At 41.1% G+C, this 19,311-nt stretch overlaps 1 protein-coding gene across 1 annotated transcript in view; it reads left to right on the top strand.

Annotated features, from left to right (window-relative positions):
- The window catches only part of LOC145411622 (glutamate receptor 1-like), an 863,839-nt gene that overhangs the window by 821,645 nt on the left and 22,883 nt on the right, over nucleotides 1-19,311 (top strand). Inside the window, exons 12-15 of the mRNA XM_080281630.1 lie at nucleotides 6,715-6,809; nucleotides 11,538-11,783; nucleotides 13,249-13,358; nucleotides 15,533-15,731. Of these exons, the coding sequence (XP_080137756.1) occupies nucleotides 6,715-6,809; nucleotides 11,538-11,783; nucleotides 13,249-13,358; nucleotides 15,533-15,731 (650 nt within the window). The remainder of the gene's footprint in view (nucleotides 1-6,714; nucleotides 6,810-11,537; nucleotides 11,784-13,248; nucleotides 13,359-15,532; nucleotides 15,732-19,311) is intronic.

Raw genomic sequence — 19,311 nt, 5'->3', positions numbered from 1 at the left:
ATCATTGGAAATTTCAAGAGCCGCTGCCGGAACAGTCGCTTGATGGAGACCGAGAGTTCCTGTGCCGCCAGCTGTACCCTGCCAGTGGTGGCAATCCAAGGCACCACCTCATTTGATAGTAACATTGCAGCAGCCATTGCTTAAGACAGTGAATAGAAGGTGTGATATGTTATGCGTGTGTAGTGTGGTGTAGACAGTTGAAGGTAGATGTATTTTGAGAGCATGCTGGCCTACTCTCTGTGTAAGTGAATGCACTGAAAATGTTCAGCAAAGGGAGATGGTCAGGATTAAGTCCTGAGGGCTGGTGAAACGGGAGCTCAAGCTCTCCCTATCACCAGCTTGCCATCCACCTCGGGAGTACTGCCCTGTTCGACTGGTGCTGCAGTCTACATCTCACAGACCACAAACAGACCACAGACTTCGGCCTTAACTTACTCATTTTCTCTCGTTTTCGTTTCTTCCTTCCGCTAGATCAGTGGTTCTTAAACTTTCTTGTGCAGCGGATCCCTTTTATAAAAACTAATCATGTGGCGGACCCTTAATTATGAGTAGATTTCTCTCCTACCCTACCTCTTGAGTTTAAAGGTGTTTGTAGGCTATAATATACTAAAATTGTTACTGAAATATTTATCAAAAGCTTAACTTGAACATAACTCATAAAATTTTACTTCACAAAACTGTCATAATATTATTCATTTTGCATAATATGTTTTATCTGATACTCAAATTAGCCTCCGGATCCCTTGGAACGTTCCACGGACCCCTGGGGGTCCACGGACCCCTGAGGGTCCACGGACCACATTTTAAGAAACACTGCGCTAGACACCACACCAGACACCACAATATTGTGAAACTCATTTAAACCCAAGCAGACAGATATGAAAGCACTCCCATACCGTACATAGTGAATATGATAAAAAAACAAACAAACAAACAAAAAAAAAAACAGTGAGATCATAAAGAGAACTCATGGTAATAGATCTCCAGACGTCCTCCCCTCCCCCCCCATTGCAGAAAATAAGCTCTAACTACAACTAAATTTCATGTTCAGTAAGGTAATGATAATCAGTTTGCCGAATCTCTGCCACTGTAAAATAATGCTATATTGCTATACAGTACCGTGCATGTGAAATGTCATAATATTTTTGCGAAGTATCCCAGCATCAAATGTCAGTACCATGTGATATACTATAAATACGATGTAATGACACTAGATATAATGACATACTGATGTCACTGGCTGTCACTCACCACATATTTGCGATAATGAGTGAACGCCATATCATTATCGTGGAATGTACAATGGACGTTATTTTGGCTAAATTTTGGCTATAATTACATACTCGCATGACATTGGCCATAACAACAGTATGTGATATACAATTACTCCTATATAATGATAATAGCTATAATTACACATGAAGATGAATGAACGGAAAGCAGTGATTGATTATATGAGACTGGATGGGAGAATGAGAAGGTATGTAATGGATGCCAGGGCATACAGAGGTTGGGGGAGTGGACTTTCAGACCACCCCTCGGTGGTGGTGAAAGTCAAGTTACAAATGAGATGGACGAATAGGAGGAGAGAAGGACAGGAGGAAATAGTCCATACAAGAAGGGTAGAAAGATTTCAAGAGGATGGAAGAAAGGCAGAACATGAGAGAGATGTGGAGGAGCGGTTGGGTAAATATGATTTGGAGAAGATAGGGGTGGAAGGTGTGTGCAAGATATTCACTAAAAAGAAATCTGTGCAGCATGTGAGGTAGAGTGTTGGACGAAGAGAAGACAAAAGAGAGTGAAAGGAACGGCATGGCGGAATGAAGAGTGAGACAAGCCGTCGCGCGGAAGAAGAAAGCATACAGTGAGTGGCTGGGAAGCAGAGGCATGGTGGAAGTTGAGAGAAAGAAGACAGAGTTATATGTAAAAAGGAAGAGAGAGGTGAAAAGATTTATAAGGGAGAGTAGAGTAAGAAAAGAATGGATGAGGAATTTGAAAAAAAATAAAAGTGTAAAGTGGAGGAAATAAAAGAATATGTTCCGGAAGGAAATAAAGAGAGTTAGACAGGGTGATAAACTGGGAGAGTGACAAATAAAAGTGGTAGAGTAATAGTGGAGAAGGGAATTGTTAAACAAAAAGAATGAAAGTAGTGCGAATATAGGTCGCCAAGGAAAGGATGCGAGAAGGAAGACGATGAGAAGCGAGGATGAAATCATTACGAAGGAAGCAGTGCACGCAATGAAGAAAGTCAAAATAGGGAAAGCCCCAGGATTTGATGGAGTGTGTGGTGACATGCTGAAGCATGAGGGAGAGACAGTAGTAGAATGGATATGGAAGATTTGCAGATTGGCCTGGGAGGAATGTAGAATCTCGAAACATTGGAGGTCAGGGATAACTGTTCCCCTGTACAAAGGAAAAGGCGAAAAAGAAGTGTGTAATAATCACTGGGACATTTGTCTTCTTATTGTAGTAGGAAAGGTACATGGCAAGATACTAACAGGGTTAGGGAAATAACAGAGGAATTAATTGAAGAAGAACAGGAAGGTTTTGGGAGGGAAGGAGATTGTGTAGATCAAATATTTATTTTTAGGTTTTTTAATGGAAAAGTTTCTAGAGAAAGGAAAGTAGTTGTATGCGGCCTTCATGGCTTTGGGGAAAGCATATGACAGAGTGAATAAACAAGGAATGTACGTATGAGGGCGTTAAGGCTGCCGTTCGTAAGGATGGTGACCTTAGTGAATTTTTCTGCCTGAATGTTGGATTGAAACTGGGATGTGTCATGTCTTCATGGGTGTTCAGTCTGTATATGGATGGGGATATATAAGAGATACAAAGTAGGGCAATGATTACAATCACTGCTTCAATATGGAAGCCCTCCTAATGAGAGGGGGCATCATTTGGAAACTGCCTTTTCTGTTGTTTGCAGACGACATTGTACACTGTATAGTTAAGTGAAGATGAAGGGGAACTGCAAGGCTTGGAGAATGATTTATTATTTTTTTTTTTATGTATCCAACTCTGGGCAAAGGCTTGAGGGCCTATCTCAAAGCCTTGTAGTCCAGCTACACCTCCACCTGTCATCACTTCGGTGCTTACACCCACCGTCCATACTGAATACATGCTAGGGCTGTCTCATACAGGGCTGGTGTACTGGTATTAGCGAGGGTATTTTTACATGTCGGCAGGTCTTCTGGTAGGTCAGTAAAGTCTGCTTTTGATGAAAATCAGATCCATAAACTGTAACCTGCCTCAGCCGGGATTCGATCCTGCGTCCATTACGACTGTAGGGAAGAGTAATGTTACGGTCTACGAGAGAAATGAAGTTACTGAATGCACAGTGAGTTTGGATGATGAGGAAATGGAAAATATTAGTACATTTAAGTACATGGGTAGTGTGATAAATAAGTATGGAAGCTTGGAGGATGAAGTGCTTGAAAGGGTACAGTAGGGAAGAAAGGTTGCTGCTTCTTTGAAAGCAGTGACAAGAAAATAAGGAAATGAGCATGGCAGTAAAAAAGTCGCTGCATGATGGTATTGCTATACCAACTCCAACGTATGGATGTGAAGCTTCGACCTCGTTGGAAGGCCACAAGTCAAAAACGAGAACAGTGGAAACGAATTATCTGATAGGAGCATGCGGAGATACATGGAGTAACAGACTGACAAATGAGGAAGCGCAGGAACGTTGTGTTGTGGATGAGGATGTGATAGAAAGCGTTAGGAAAATTACACTGAGGGGGTTTGGCCATGTGAAGAGGATGGAGAGCGAGAGCCTATCTAGGAGAGTGTATATGAGTGAGGTTTAGGGGGGGAGAGGGAGGGGGAGGCCGAGGAAGAGGTGGAGGGATGGAGTGGAGAGGTATATGAGAGAGGGGTGTGTGAGCTAGGAGGAGGGCAGCGAAAAGGCGGAGAACAGAGCGACATGGAGGCGATTTGTTTGCGGCCACCCCTCACGAGATTGAGGCATCCGACAATAGATGGATAGATAGATAGATAAACGTATGAAACTGGCTATACCATGAACTGTTTATGTGATATTAGGACTTTGATTATAATTATATTATACTGGGTGATATCTGTCTATCTGTCTATTCATCTATCTATCTGTCTATCTATCTGTCTATATCTATATCTATCTATTTATCTATCTGTCTATATCTATCTATCTATCTATATCTATTTGTCTGTGTCTATCTATCTATCTATATCTATCTATCTATATATATATCTTTCTATGTGTGTGCGTGTGTGTATTTATATTTTCTGATTTATTATACTGGCTATACATAATGACATAGGCTATGCCATCAACCACACATACAAGTACTAATTAAGACACAACAGTTCTGTGTGACATACAATGAATATGATATAATGACAAAGTACAATAATACACTCAAGTTCTTTATTGTATAATGAAATTTACTGCATGATAATCGTTGCAATTCACTTATATCGTGCCGTGCTGTGAGTCCTTATCCGAATCATCAGGTGTGAGTGCATTTCCACTGATAAGTTTTGTACAGCTAACACTGAAATATTATCATGTGTTACTGTATGTATTATAGTATTATAATAGTACTGTATATCGTAGTGTTATGGGAGATTTTTGCTATAGTGCAGTAGCATTATTTAATATTGCTATATAAAGTGAACATACAGTACACAATTATAAGAGCCTAATAATAGGCAATGACATACTCTATAGATGATAAAAATATTTGTATAATAATTTTCATGTAGAATCACGACCCATCACATCAGTTCATGTTACTACTAAAGTACTATACATCGTGTCCATAGCATAGCAGTATTAGCCCGTGCCATCCCACATCATCCTTTCACTTATTTCGTTCAAACTAATATTTAAGATAACATTAAGTCCTACAGTTGTTATTACACTTCCCCAACTTGTACATTTTCAGCTAGAAGGCTGCTGTCTCTGAAATAAACCGATTATTATTATTATTATTATTATTATTATTATTATTATTATTATTATTATTACTCCATCCATCCATCCATCCATCATCCAATCCTACATTGCCTCATGAGGAGTGTAGGAGCCCGGGGCTAGGCAGTTGGTCCCGACATTTAAGATTTAAGATAAGTGGAGAGAATGGAGAATGAAAGACTGACAAAGAGGGTGTATGTAGGTGAGGTGGAGGGAGGGAGAGGGAGGGGTAGACCGAGGATGAGGTGGAGGGATGGAGTTGAGAGGTATATGAGGGAGGGGAGGGGAACTGGGGGGAGGGTAGTCAAAAGGTGGGTGACAGAGCGACTTGGAGGCGTTTTGTCTGCGGCCACCCTTTGCGGGGTTAGGGCGTCATGCTATAGATAGATAGATAGATAGATTATTATTATTATTATTATTATTTTCATAATAATAATAATAATTATTATTGTTATTCTAATCATTATTATTATTACACACACACACACACACACACACACACACACACACACACACACACACACACACACACACACACACACACACACACACACACATGATAGGCACTCTGAAATGAGGCAGTAAGATACTGCCACAGTAACGCAATATGGAATTTGGTCAAAACTTTCTGCATCAGTGTTACAGCACTGCAGTATTGTCATGTTATGAGTTATGACATCTTGCTATTTCATCTCACATATGTATATTTTTGCAGGTATTATGAGACGATCACGTAAGGTTTAACACTTCAACTCGGATAGGAACATCAGCCCTTATATCTAGAAATAATCGAAATATACTCGCAGTAATAATCATAATATTTCCGGTGATTCATTATCCCACCGTGCAACCCCAGTACAAATACTGAATATGAAAACCAAATGAAAATACATACCTTTGTTATACCTATTAATTTTCCCATCCATAATTCTACAGTAGTCCTCTGTGGCAACTGTCCCACAGTCACGCTTACCAACCCTAACGAAAAAGCTGGAATGGTCAGTGCCTAACTCATTGGACTCCCCTGGAAAGAAATTTTTTGGAGTATGTACACCGTACAGATCAGAGACAAGTGATTCATATATATCATGCAGAATAAAATCTTGCTATTTCTCTGGACTGAAGGAATTTCTAGCAGTCAGGATAATCGAGAAAGTATTCAGCTCTGTACTTCCAGAACTTCCTCCGGGGGAAGAAAATCGCCCTGTGGTAGCCTGTTTGACTTTAGGAACAAGTACTTAATATTTTTACATTTTATTGAGGCAAAGGATACAATTCTGATATTACAAAGTCCTTTACTATGATTATGTACCGGTACTCTTTATTTTTGTGTTTTTGCTCCAGATAATTTGTGTAGAATAATGACTGAGCGCATTCGGACCAACAAGTGATATAGTTTGCAGTCAAAATGGGCAAAAATCAAGGCTACGAAAAACATGAAAAGGCGATGTTGCTGTTCTGGCAGGAATACGAGCTCTCCTAGTGATCTCACATACCGTATAAACCCATTTCTTGTTGGAATTTTATGTCTGTCATAGACTTCTGTTATTGAATAACACGTTGGTGTATAACATATTCACCTATTTAATGATGTGTCTATTTAGTGCCTCATCTTCACCCCCGACACGTTGCAGCTATAAAGAACACAGTATTTTAACTAATACAAATGCCGGTCACTGTACGGGTATACTAGCATAATATGGTATACCAATGTATAATGTTAATTTGTTTGCTCATGGGTCTTTATCTTTTCCCGCCAGACACGCTGCAGCTTGTGAAGGACAACAAGTACGGTGGCCGGAACGATGACCAGTACGGCGGCTGGGACGGCATGGTTGGGGAGCTGGTCAGAGGGGTAGGTGTTGACCAAGGCTGTGCACAGAATAAATCGGCCAGTAGGCAGACCAATTTTCACTTGATTGCACAGGAACACCTGTTGCTCACCCGCATTCCCTCTCATTTCTTTACACTCCTTAAAGAGAATTAGGGATACAAAGGACTCTTATTATTTCGTCGGTTACCTTAAATTTCTTTTTGTAATGCTTTTTTATTATGCCACCAATACGTTTTACTGACCTGGGTAAGAATGGACCGTTGAGGGTATGTAGTGAAAGGGAATAAAGAAGGAGATGGAGAGTAGTGAGTAATGAAAAGGAATGCATCTACAGAGGAATAGGGAGCGAGGTGAGTAGTAAGAAAGAATGTGTCTGTAGAGAGACAGGGAATGTGGTGAGTAATGAAAGGGATTGTGTCTGTAGAGGGATAGGGAGTGTGGTGAGTAATGAGATGGAATGTGTCTGTAGAGGGAGAGGGAGTGTGGTGAGTAATGAAAGGGAACGCAGAAGGAGAGGAAATAGACTAAGTAATTGAACTGAGTGTACAGGCAAGGGGAGTGTGGTAAGTAATGGGAGGTTTTGTGGTTGGTAAGGAGTACAGAGGCATGGAGGAAGTGAGTGCACTGTTACTGAATGTACTGTAGAGCAGAGGTTCCCAAACTCTTCAGCTCATCAACTCCTCTCTCCAGTTTCAGATTGTTTATCGATCCCTGTGCATTTATTATATGAAAATCATTTAATAAATACTACTTTAATTAAATAATAGTAGCCTATTACAAATGATGATGATGACGATGATAATAATCCATCCATCCATCCATCATCCAATCCTACTGTATGTTGCCCCATGAGGAGCATAGGAGCCAGGGGCTAGGCAAGTTGGTCCTGATATTTAAGATGAGAGTGACAGCCTCACTCATCCCTGAGTGGCATTACGTGAGCAATAAGCCCCAATCATCCCTTGGATATAAACCTGCACCGGCTCGATCCGATCGGAGCGCCTAAATTACTCACTAAACCATCAAGTGTCATAATTTGTTAATACTGTAACCACTCAGCATAGTAAATGGTTTCCAGGTGTACGGGAAACCATTTGGCTTCTCATTCATTGTAGTCATCCATAGGCAGAAGGAAGAGGAAAGAATGAAGGAAAGAAAGACAGACGAGGGAGTGTAAAGTCGCCCGTAGGCAGAAAGAAGAGGAAAGAATGAAGGAAAGCAACAAGAGGAAGGAAGGAAGAGTGGAAAGAGCAGACACCCAAAGCAGCACAACATCGAGTAAGTGGATGATGAGTGCCGCCACCTACCACATGATAATAATAATAATAATAATAATAATAATAATAATATGATTTAATAAAAAATAGGTGATATTTAAAATGAAAATTATAAAAGATTTAACATACCTTTTTTACTAAAGATGTTGATGCATCTGATGAACTTTAACAAGGGCACTGATACTTGGTTGGAGATTGATGAGTTTTGGTCGTAAGTCACTACGCCCTTCCAGGTTCAGTTTGTTCCTCTGCTTTGTTTGAAGTGCATTTGCATGGCTAAAACCAGCTTCAACCATGTAAGAGATTTGGGATGCAAGTAAAAATGGCCCATCCATTGCACACAGCCGGGGGTATTTAGCAACAGTATTTCCAGTATGTCACTGATTCCACTGTGCAGTTGACCCTCGTGTGGTGTGGTGCGGTGAGGATCTCTCCCTTCTTCCTGTGGGGCTAAGATACGAGTAAATGTGTGTGTGTGTGTGTGTGTGTGTGTGTGTGTGTGTGTGTGAGTTAATTGGGAGTGTGTCGTCCTGTCTCGGCAACCCCCGTTTTTTGGGTGGAAGCAGCCTAGGTAAATACGAGTAGATAGATAGATTAACATTGCTCCAGTTGTCACTGCGGCTTATACTTCTGAACATTGCTATCACTTCGAGGTCCATAGTCATTTCTATCAGTTCTTCCTGTAACTGGCAGTTTCTGCATTTTCTGTTTCTAAATCAAAAGGTGTAAGAATCCAGTCAGGCACGTGTTTTTTTTCTGGGTCCTCAAATCGTACTTTAAACTTTTCCCTTAATTTGTCAAGGTGCGTTGTGTGCATCTCCAGGTCACTATCTCAAATGTATTCATTTTCATCCAATTGCTGTAAGTTTGAAAAATACTGAAAATTTCTTCCTGCCAGTGAAACTTTCAATAACCCTATTTTGGCTTGGAAGCCTACTACAGTTGTCCTGGCCTGAATAATCGTAAAATCTTTACCCTGCAGACATTACTGTACTTCTTTAAATTATGAATATAGGTCTGCCATACAGAACCAGGAATTCTTACGCTTTTTTAACTCTTCGCATAGTGATGAGTTTACATCTGTTAGAAACTGCACAGTTGAGTTGTGTAAGTCTACAAGTCTTTGCAGGCTATTACCCTTAGACAGCCACCATACCTCAGCGTGAAAAAAGTAACTGGTTCAGAGTTTCACCATTCTTATCACAGCATTGCAAACAATCGCGAACTGAGTGGATGTGCTTTGATTTTATTACTTGTTCTGATACACACTTTCAATGCATCAATCAGTTCACCACTAAGTTTCTTGGCTACAAGATGGTTTCTGTGTTATACACAATGAATAGTAGGCTACGTACCTCAGGTGCTATTTCCTTGAGAAAAGTATCATATCCTCTGTTGCAGTTGACCATTGCTGATGGATCATCAATAGCCACTGCAGTCATATTGCTGATGGGTATATAATGTACTGTGCTTATCCAAATACTCTTCCAAACACCGACAAACTATCTCACCCTTTGCAACAGCTTTAAGATACTTGGCAAACAAAAATTTGCCAACAATGCATAGGACTGTAATACCTCACATAGGCCATAAGAATATTTGAACAGCCAAAAGTTAACTCATGGAGTTGGCGTGAAAGCTTGGAGTGCTGAAGGTCAGATGTCAAAGTTTCTTCACATCATCGGCTATCTCGTCAATTTCTCGTTGCACTATATGGCACTTAATGGCTGTCATCTTAGGACAGGTTGAGAGGTATTTTTCATAAAAGTTTCAGTTACCTCTTTAATTGATGGAATTTTGATCTCTTCATCAACTGCATGCGGTTTTCCTTTCTTTGTTATGGTGAGGGAGATATTGTATGATGTCTTCAGTCCTCCATCAATATCAGCATTTGCAGGTGCTTCGAAAAATGTGTTTACATTAGGTCGATTTCATATTCTTTTATTTCAGTGCCTTAAAATAATCAAGATATATGTTTTTCTTATCCGAGTGAACTCTTTCAAGATGGTCTTTCATCATCGCAGGTTTCATGGCATTAGTACTGAAAGTCTTTTCACATAACAGACACCTAAACATTGCTTCAATGGTAAAAGAAGTGATGAACTCAAATTTCAAATACTCGTGTGAATATTGTCGGAACTTCCTCTTGGTATTAACAGCTGCCATTATGTTTGTTAGTAAAGTCATAGCAATCACTTCAATGACACCACTCCTATCGCCATGGGTGTTGAATATTTACTGGCTCACCAGAGCTCAGAGTCTGCGTTCTCGTGTGGTGGGGAAAATACACTCAGTACTGGAAGTGAAGAGGAATACCACGTGCACGTATATCCTTCCTGGGACAGGGGAAGTGGGAGAGACAAGGGGAGGCTGAAGGTACGAGGGGCGGGGTAGAGATATGCAGGAAGTGAACGGGACTCGAGTTTATGAGGATCTCATGTGTTCAGTAAAGACAGTTAATATGCTTATCCAGAATTAGTAAAAATAGTGCACATGACTGAAGAACGTCAAAGCAATTCATCCACGTGAAAGAGACATTAGAGTGGTGTGGTCACGTCATGTGATTCTAGCTAATGATTGAAAATTGAGATATCATTTTGCTTCAATAAAACTAATCTAAAATATGTTATAAACTGCTTATACACAAATCATGTAGAAATAATTTGTAATTTATTGCATGATATTGTCTATCTACCTATCTATCTATCTATCTATTGTCAGACACCTTAATCTCGTAAGGGGTGGCCACAGACAAATCGCCTCCATGTCTCCCTGTCCCTTGCCATTTCACTGCCCTGCTCCCAGCCTACACAGCCCTCTCTCATATACCTCTCCACTCCACCCCTCCACTTCATCCTTAGCCTTCTCCTCCTCCCCCTCCCCCCCTCCACCTCACTCACATACACTCTCCTCGTCAGTCTCTCGCTCTCCATCCTCTCCACAGTGGTAGGTGGGGGCGACCATCATCCACCCACTTAGGGTAGCGGTACTTTGTTTTTAGGGTAGCTCTACATTGAGTGGCAAGCCAAAAGATTTCCTGTAAATCTGGAAATAATTTACAACTCTTAGTGGTAACGTTATAACTATCCAAACGTGTTCCCTACGTGACAACAACTGAGTTAGCGGAGGGTTAATGCCTCTCCCCGGAAAACAACTAACTAAAAATACGAACAAGAAGCATGATATTGTATGTAGTAAATTTACATTCCTTTTAAGCATTTCAGCTTTCATCCTCATTAGATTGATTGATCCACAATCGACTTCAGTCATTCATCGACCTCCTAATGACCCCATTTCAGTTACTGATCCTCTATTGGCCCCTCAGCCATTTATCTACCTCTTGGATAATCCCATCGACCACTTTGGTGACCCCTGATGTAGAGGGAGAGAAAAAGGGAGCGTCCTCTCACCGAATGATGATAATAACAACAATAAAGATCCCGAATTCCCATATACTGTCTCTTGTCAACAGGAAGCGGACATAGCTATCGCGCCACTAACCATCACATCTTCGAGGGAACAGATAATCGACTTCACCAAGCCCTTCATGACCCACGGCATCTCTATTATGATCAAGAAACCCAACAAGGAGAAACCCGGAGTGTTCAGCTTCATGTCGCCCCTCTCGCACGAGATATGGACTTGCATCGTCTTCGCCTACGTCGGGGTTTCCATCGTTCTGTTCCTCGTTACCAGATTCAGCCCCAGCGAGTGGAAGGTGAGTGGTTCAGGGAAATGTATGGGGGGGAGGTGGTGGTCAGATGGTTGGAGAAGGGACTGTTGTTTAAAAGGACACACACACACACACACACACACACACACACACACACACACACACACACACACACACACACACACACACACACACACACACACACACACACACGTACCTTTACATGTCACAAACTTAAGGGGTAAAATAACAGTTTTTTCATATGAACTTGGTGTAGATAGAGAGGAAATTTCTTGTAGGAAACGTAATCCGTCTACCACGTAGTTACATGAAACAAAATGCCGGTGGTTGGCTAATGTGTGTTTATGTTCTTATGTTAGATCATAATGTATTTCTCATTCTTGCACTCTTCAGGCCATGTTACTTAGCTATGAGAGAGAAATAGAATTGTGAAGAGGTACTGGTAACACTTTCTAATCCTCTTACTTCAAATAATCTTCTCACAGCTTACAAAAAAGAAAAACTAAGCACAATAATATTATCTTATTCGTTTATGATCCTATGTAGGCTCCATTGTGTGCCCCGAAGACGACCAGGTGAGGCTGCCGAATATGTGGCGAATTACGCCAAATAAAATTTTCAGCTGCGTGGTTTTCTTCGTTATTTTTTATAATATATATATGCAAATAGACGCTGAAAATGAGACGACTCCTTCTGCAAATGATGTTGATGATGGTGGTGATGATGATGACGATGGTGACCATAATGATGAGACGAAGTTTATGATAATAATAATAATAATAATAATAATAATAATAATAATAATAATAATAATAATAAAGTAGGCGTCAATATAGAATAAGCAAAGATGTATGACTGGCCTTTTTCAGTCACATTTGATCCTTTTTTTTTTTTTTTTTTTTTTTTTAAATGACTGGAACAACTGGAGGGCAACTTCCATGGCAGTTTCAAAAAGGTAGACAAGTCATGTTTGACCTTAGAGCTGAGGGAGAAAATGTTGCTTTGGTCTTGCCTGTCAAAAATGTTTTAGCGTTTTTGCCATATGTGGTTCTTCGAGGGGAAAAAATCTGATATCAGTGGAAGGTAATTTTCATGTCAGTTTCAAAATGGCATGACATGCCACGACTGGTTCAATAACTGAAAAGGAAACTATGCTTTGGTACTCCTCATGTAGGAAAATATTACATACCATTTGAGGTAGGAATTTTACACCCCATATTTCGTCTGAAGTATAGTGTTTTTTGTTCGCTTCGTTTACATCGAACAACAACAATATGATGGTGATGATGATGATGATGATGATGAAAATAATAATAATAATAATAATAATAATAATAATAACAAGAGGCAGAAGAAGAAGAAGAGGGAGGAGGAGGAAGATAAAGAAGGTAAAGAAAAAGAACAAGAAGTAGAATAAGAAGAATAAGGAAAACAAAAATAACAAGAAGAACGCAGCTAACTCTTAAGCCACTCGGCCTTTTCGTTGCAGATGAAGGAGCTGTACGGTAAATCAAGTTTCAGCAACGATTTCACCATCTGCAACTGCCTGTGGTTCACCATGGGGGCGTTCATGCAACAGGGCACCGATCTATGTCCAAGGTAACACAGATGTTTACTGTAGATATGTACACTTTACAGATTGTTGTATATGGTTTACTATTTCCTAGGTGGTCTGGTATAAATATTAAAGGAACGACTTACTCGGTGGTTACAGATGTTCAGTAATCACGGAACTAGCAAGAGCCGGTGAGAATTACATAATTATATTCATAGACAGACCCTACAGAATTTATGTTACTTTCTCTGTGATCTGGACCTAATGTTAGTAGAAAGACTTACTCGACAGTTGACGATGTTTAAGATTGCACAAGTTGAGAGAGAGAGAGAGAGAGAGAGAGAGAGAGAGAGAGAGTTCACTGTGTGTATGTGTAAGCACAGCATTTACCTATTTTCTTTCTTTCTTTCTTCAAACACTTCGCAGTTTGGTTTTATTCGTTTATTTTTCTCCAGTTCACGTCTAACCATGCACAGATGTACCTTGGGAAAATAGCTTAGACACCTGTTTCATATTTGAGCTTATCCCTTTTAAAGGGTTCTGTGGGATCAGTGGCGTAACCATGCACACCTAAATTTGGGGATCCTTTGGTCATTTATGCCCATTGAACCGACATGGCGATTCGCACAGAATTGTGTGAACGTTACAGCATAGCTGGATGGAGATCATCCTGCATTCCCTTTGGAATGTCGGTATGCTCTAATACCTTTTCTTCAATCTAAGTAAGCCATCCTCCCCTCTTTTCTGTCTGTCTGTCTGTCTGTCTCTCTCTCTCTCTCTGTCTTTCCAGTTGATTGTTTTACTTCTGCTAAAATGTCAGGATAAAATATAAAGACCATCCAGTTCAATGAAAAGACTGTGATCCTCAAGATAACATTCTCTCTCTCTCTCTCTCTCTCTCTCTCTCTCTCTCTCTCTCTCTCTCTCTCTCTCTCTCTCTCTCTCTCTTTATTACTGCTAGACCAAATGGTTGTTATCAGTCTAGGAGAAATGTTCCGAACAGAGATTAAATGAAATCGGCTCGTAGTTTCGAGGGACTTCATGATTGGTCGTGGAGAGTGCAGATGCGTTTTCAAGTGCTCTCTCCTCTAGCATTTCAGGGCTGCCCCGCTACCAACAGATTATTTCTTCACTCTTCTGGTGACTTTCTGGATTAGCTAGTTTTTCATTTTCCTCCCCTTCTAGTTAGTTTGATACAGTAGTTTTCTTTACCTTTGTACTGAGATTGTCTTTGCCTACTGCCCACAGAGGATCCACGCCCACTGATCGCTCTGGGCGAGTGAGTTCACGGTCCGGCCTCCCGGGAGTGGGTTGAAAGGGTAATCTCAGCCATTTTTGTTTTTTTCCCCTGGATGCATTGTCCCTTGCTCGTATTCTCTTTTTTCCAACTTCTGTCGCGAGGGGGAGGTGGCTATTATGCCGCCTTTCCCCCTTTCAGGAAGGGAAGTGGTCCAGACGGACTGACTGATACCGGACTGACCGCCCTCAGACACGTACCCCACTTGACATACCAGTACATAATGCGTTGTCTGTCACCCAACATGCTGTTGGTTCTACATTCCTGAACAGTCTCAATCCTTTCTTTATCAAGGTGGTAGATGGCTGTGCTGGAGATTTAAAACTAGTTTAAAAACTAGCTAATGGAGACCTTCTAGTAAAAACTGTCAACTCCTCACAGGTTAATGCTGGCAACAAACCACAGGAAGAATATATCGCGGTGAAGGGGCTAATGAAGTTTAGCCTATGCTCGTACCTTATCACTGCTTTGAAAAATCACTCCCAAACTGAACAGAATTATCTGGAGATGACAATAGATGAGATTAGAGATGGCGTTCTGTGATTCAAGAGAGCTCCCTCACACCTTCTTTCTCACACAGATTCTCTCCACACCACTTACCCTCACAAAATATTACCTCCGCCACTTCTTACCTTCTACATAGTTCTCGGGCCACTTCTTGGGAAGTGCTAGTCATCATCATCATCCTCAATCGTCTAACAAGCTTTCCCTCCCACAGAGATTCTCTCCACACCTCTAACCCTCACAGATTATTACCTCCATCACTCCTTTTCTTCGCGATCGCTCTTGGGTTGTACTGTAGGAAGTGCGTGGTGGTTCATCAGTTTAATATTTGTCACCCATACGCCTCTCACCCTCACAGATATTCTCCAAACTTCTTACCCTAACCTAATATTAACTATACCACTGCTCACCTTCCAGATCGGTGTCTGGCCGTATCGTGGGAAGTGCGTGGTGGTTCTTCACGCTAATCATCATCTCCTCGTACACTGCCAACCTGGCCGCCTTTCTCACTGTCCAGAGATTGGTTACTCCCATCAATTCCGTCGATGATTTGGCTAGTCAGACTGAGGTGGAGTATGGTACCCTCCAAGGGGGATCATCCTTCGAGTTTTTCAAGGTAACCCAATGTTTACCATTTCTTTCATTTGAATAGTTGGATGGTAAAAACTTTTTTTTTTTTTTTTTTTTTTAACGAGGGACTGAAGATAGATTGTACCAGGTGGTTCTTCGAGGCAAGCAATTTTTTTTTTTTTTTTGTATTTTTAATGGGTACTCCTTTGGTGTTGGTGAGAATGGTGATTTTTTTTTTTTTTGGGGGGGGGGATATGGATTTGTGTGGGTGGGAGAGGCATCAGGACGGATAAAGTCCCGTAAGCTTAATCCATTCAGTCTGGATACATATATATATATATATTTTACTCTAGCTGCCTTCAAGCGATATTATTCAGCTTAGGTGACACATTTTGAAAGAAGCGGTGCCAAGGCACAGCGAACCCGTCCCCAGGAGTCATTTTAATGCTGCCGTATAAACACAACAGGATATCTAGTCAAAGATGTCATGTCAAATATGGAGAAAATCGAATGAAAATGTATGATTTTATGCCGATTTGAAATTTTAGGCCCCACCCACCTGACACTGACCCCCTCTACCGCTAACTGGGGGCGACCCCTCTGATGTAATGAGGCATGTTATAGGATGCAGATTTGAAGGATGCACATTTAGGTTTTGGTTTCATGTCGATATAACGAATTTGAAAGCGTTATGGCGAAAAAACACATATCCGTTTTTTTTTTTTTTTTTTTTTACATTTTGGGGACTACTTCGTACAGCCTGGGCCTTGGCCCAGTTTGACCCAGAATTTAATCAGGTTATCAGAAGGTCATAGTCCATCATCCCTGTAGTTTTAATCAAAATCGCACCAGTAGTTTCCACGTTAAGTTGTTAACAGACAGACATACAAACAAACAAACAAACAAACAAAAAGACAAACCGAGTGAAAACAGTACCCACCCTCGAGCCCCTCCGAGGCGAGGACAGGTAATAAGAGGTAAGTGGAGGCTACATGCGCTGTTTCATCTCCAGTCCCCATGAATCTAAAAAACGTCTGGAATATTTTGAATCAGATTGATGGAGTTCAGCTTTTCACTAGGTGACATTTTCTATTGTTGTCCTGGTAGGACGAAATTAGTTGTTTACATCTGGAGATGTGAGGAACATTCTGGAAATTAATTGCTGTGCTGTAGGATTAGGTTGGTGGTTTGTTTCATGAAATGTGAGGAACATTCTTGTGATTTCGGCATGTCTATTATAGTTTCATTCTTACTTTAGGAATTGCCTCTTGTCATCACTGTTAATGTATATTGTTAATTTATGTGCATTATTGTGTGACAGAATGTGATTCCTCTCCTAGGCTGTAGAACATTCTTGGCTGTGTTAGTGGAGTCGGGTGGGGGGATATTTAAAAGGACCGTCCAACTCCCGAGTTCAGTTTGTGTGCAGCAGTCAGTGAGCCAGGAAGTAATGGACATAGTGAGTTTTTGTGCGCAGCAGCAAGGGGTGCCTGTGTCTTGGGCTTGGACTGCCTGGTGTCCTTCCAATGCCTGCTTGGCTTCCATTCAATACAAATGTGGCAAGGAGAAAGGAGTGTTCTGCTCAGGGCCATAGGCATAGAAGTCTTCTATAACCGTTTTTTTTTTTTTTTTTTTAATCGGAGAAGGATCCCTAACCCTTTTCAGCTCAGTTTATGACCATCTGTAGCCAGATTGGAGGATGGGTTTGACTAGTAACCAAGGAGGCTCTTTCCTACATCAAAACTAAAGCTTATCAAATTTCATGCAACCACATTATAACAGTCAAGTTGTGAGAGGCACCCCATTATCTCAGATGAAAATAAACGAACTGTTACCAGCTAGGCCACAGTTATCCCCTTTGAGTCAGAGATGCTGCTGCCCTGCAAGATCTCTGACACGCTACATACTGCCCTGGGACTAGTGGAGCACAGAAGCTATGGCATGAGGGAGTGATGGCGGGCAGGATCTTGGTCGACCCTTTGGCAGAGGGAGTACCGCTCGCTATAGTGAGCTTCTCACTTTATTAAAAGAAGATACGAGTACATCAAGGCACATTTGTGGAGTTGTGCCAAGAAGTCGATCAGGAGCCACAATGCAGTGCATGGAAGAGGAGTACAGTTATGTTCCAGGGAGAAATACCTAACCACTTTGCCAGGAGTGCCCAGTGTCGCAGAAACCACAAATGGAGCAACTGGAACAGCTTTTGGCGAAGTACACTGATGTATTTTCCACAAGAGAGCTGGTCCTGGGAAGTACACTTGGAGTGACGCTGAGAACTTGCTGGGCACCACAGATGAAAGGAGGGCCTAGAAGAGTGACAGAATCACTGACAGCAATGAGGATCTGGGTCTTCATGCCATGGGACCTAGACCACAGAGGCAATGATGATGACCTGCTAGTCTGCAAGTTTTTCTGTATATATTTGTATATAGGTAGGATTAGGTGAATTTTGTTGAGGATGACACTGGGTTCAAGGAAGGGCAGTGTTATGCCAATGGGATTTGGTTAGTGGTTTTTATCTGGAGATGTGAACATTTTAGAAATTAAGTGCTGTGCAGTAGGATTAGGTTAATGTTTCTATCTGGAGATGTGAGAAACATTCTAGATTCTAGATGTTTGACCATAGAACTGGGTCTGGAGATGTGGGGAATATTTTAGATATTAAGTGCTGTGCTGTAGGATCAGGTTAATGTTTCTATCTGGAGATGTGAGAAACATTCTAGAAATTGGATGTTTTGCTATAGGATTAGGTTGGTGGTATGTGCCTGTAGATGTGAGTAATATTCTGAAAATTTTGATATGTCTCTTTTATCTTGTTTCTTTCTTACTTTTGGAATTAGTTCTTGTCATTGTCGTTATTGTATATTGTTAACATACGTGCATCACTGCATGAGAGAATGTGAGTTCTCTCCTGGGCTGTATAATATTTTGAGCTGTGCTAGCAGTGGAGTCAGGGGAGGGGGTGATATTTAAAAGGACAGTCCCATTTCCGAGTTCAGTTTGTGCACTGCCATCAGTGAACCAGAGAATAACAGACAAAGGAGTGTTTGTACACTGCAGCGAGTCAGTGAGCCATTGGTAGTTAGTGAGTGAAATCCAGTCAGAAGGTAAGCCATTATGAAGAGTCAATGAGTCAATTGGTTGGTGGCAGATGGACATTGACAGAGAGAGTCGGTGAGAGTTACTGACCCAGACAGTGAGAGCTATCAGTGACGGATGGAGTAGTCAGCCAGAGAGTTAGTGAATGGCAGACAGTCGGTGCATGGACAATGAGCAAGTAGCAGCAAGTGAGGATGGAAGTAGTCTGAGAAAGAGAGAAGCCACAGTTGTTTGCAAGTGTGCTTCATCTGTGGCTAAAAAGAATAAAACCAGAAGTGTTCAGCAGCCTTTGATTAACATTCTGGCCTGTCTACGCTTTGTTCTCGATATATCAACGAACCCTGTGGTTTAACATTATTCTTTCCCTTGTTCCATTGACCTGGGGAATTTAAATGCATAATTTTTTATTGCTACCATTTCAGTACAGTATCTGTTTTAGCTTTAATAAAATCGTCTGGATGTAGCAAGAAGGAAATACGTTGTCAGATTGAAGGGTTGAAGAGGGTTTGGTACCAACTGAAGTGTAT

The sequence above is a fragment of the Coenobita brevimanus genome, chromosome 90, assembly GCF_032717465.1.
Source record: "Coenobita brevimanus isolate Jiangsu-jjx chromosome 90, ASM3271746v2, whole genome shotgun sequence".
Lineage (NCBI taxonomy): Eukaryota > Metazoa > Arthropoda > Malacostraca > Decapoda > Coenobitidae > Coenobita > Coenobita brevimanus.
This window is presented reverse-complemented; position numbering and strand designations above follow the sequence as displayed.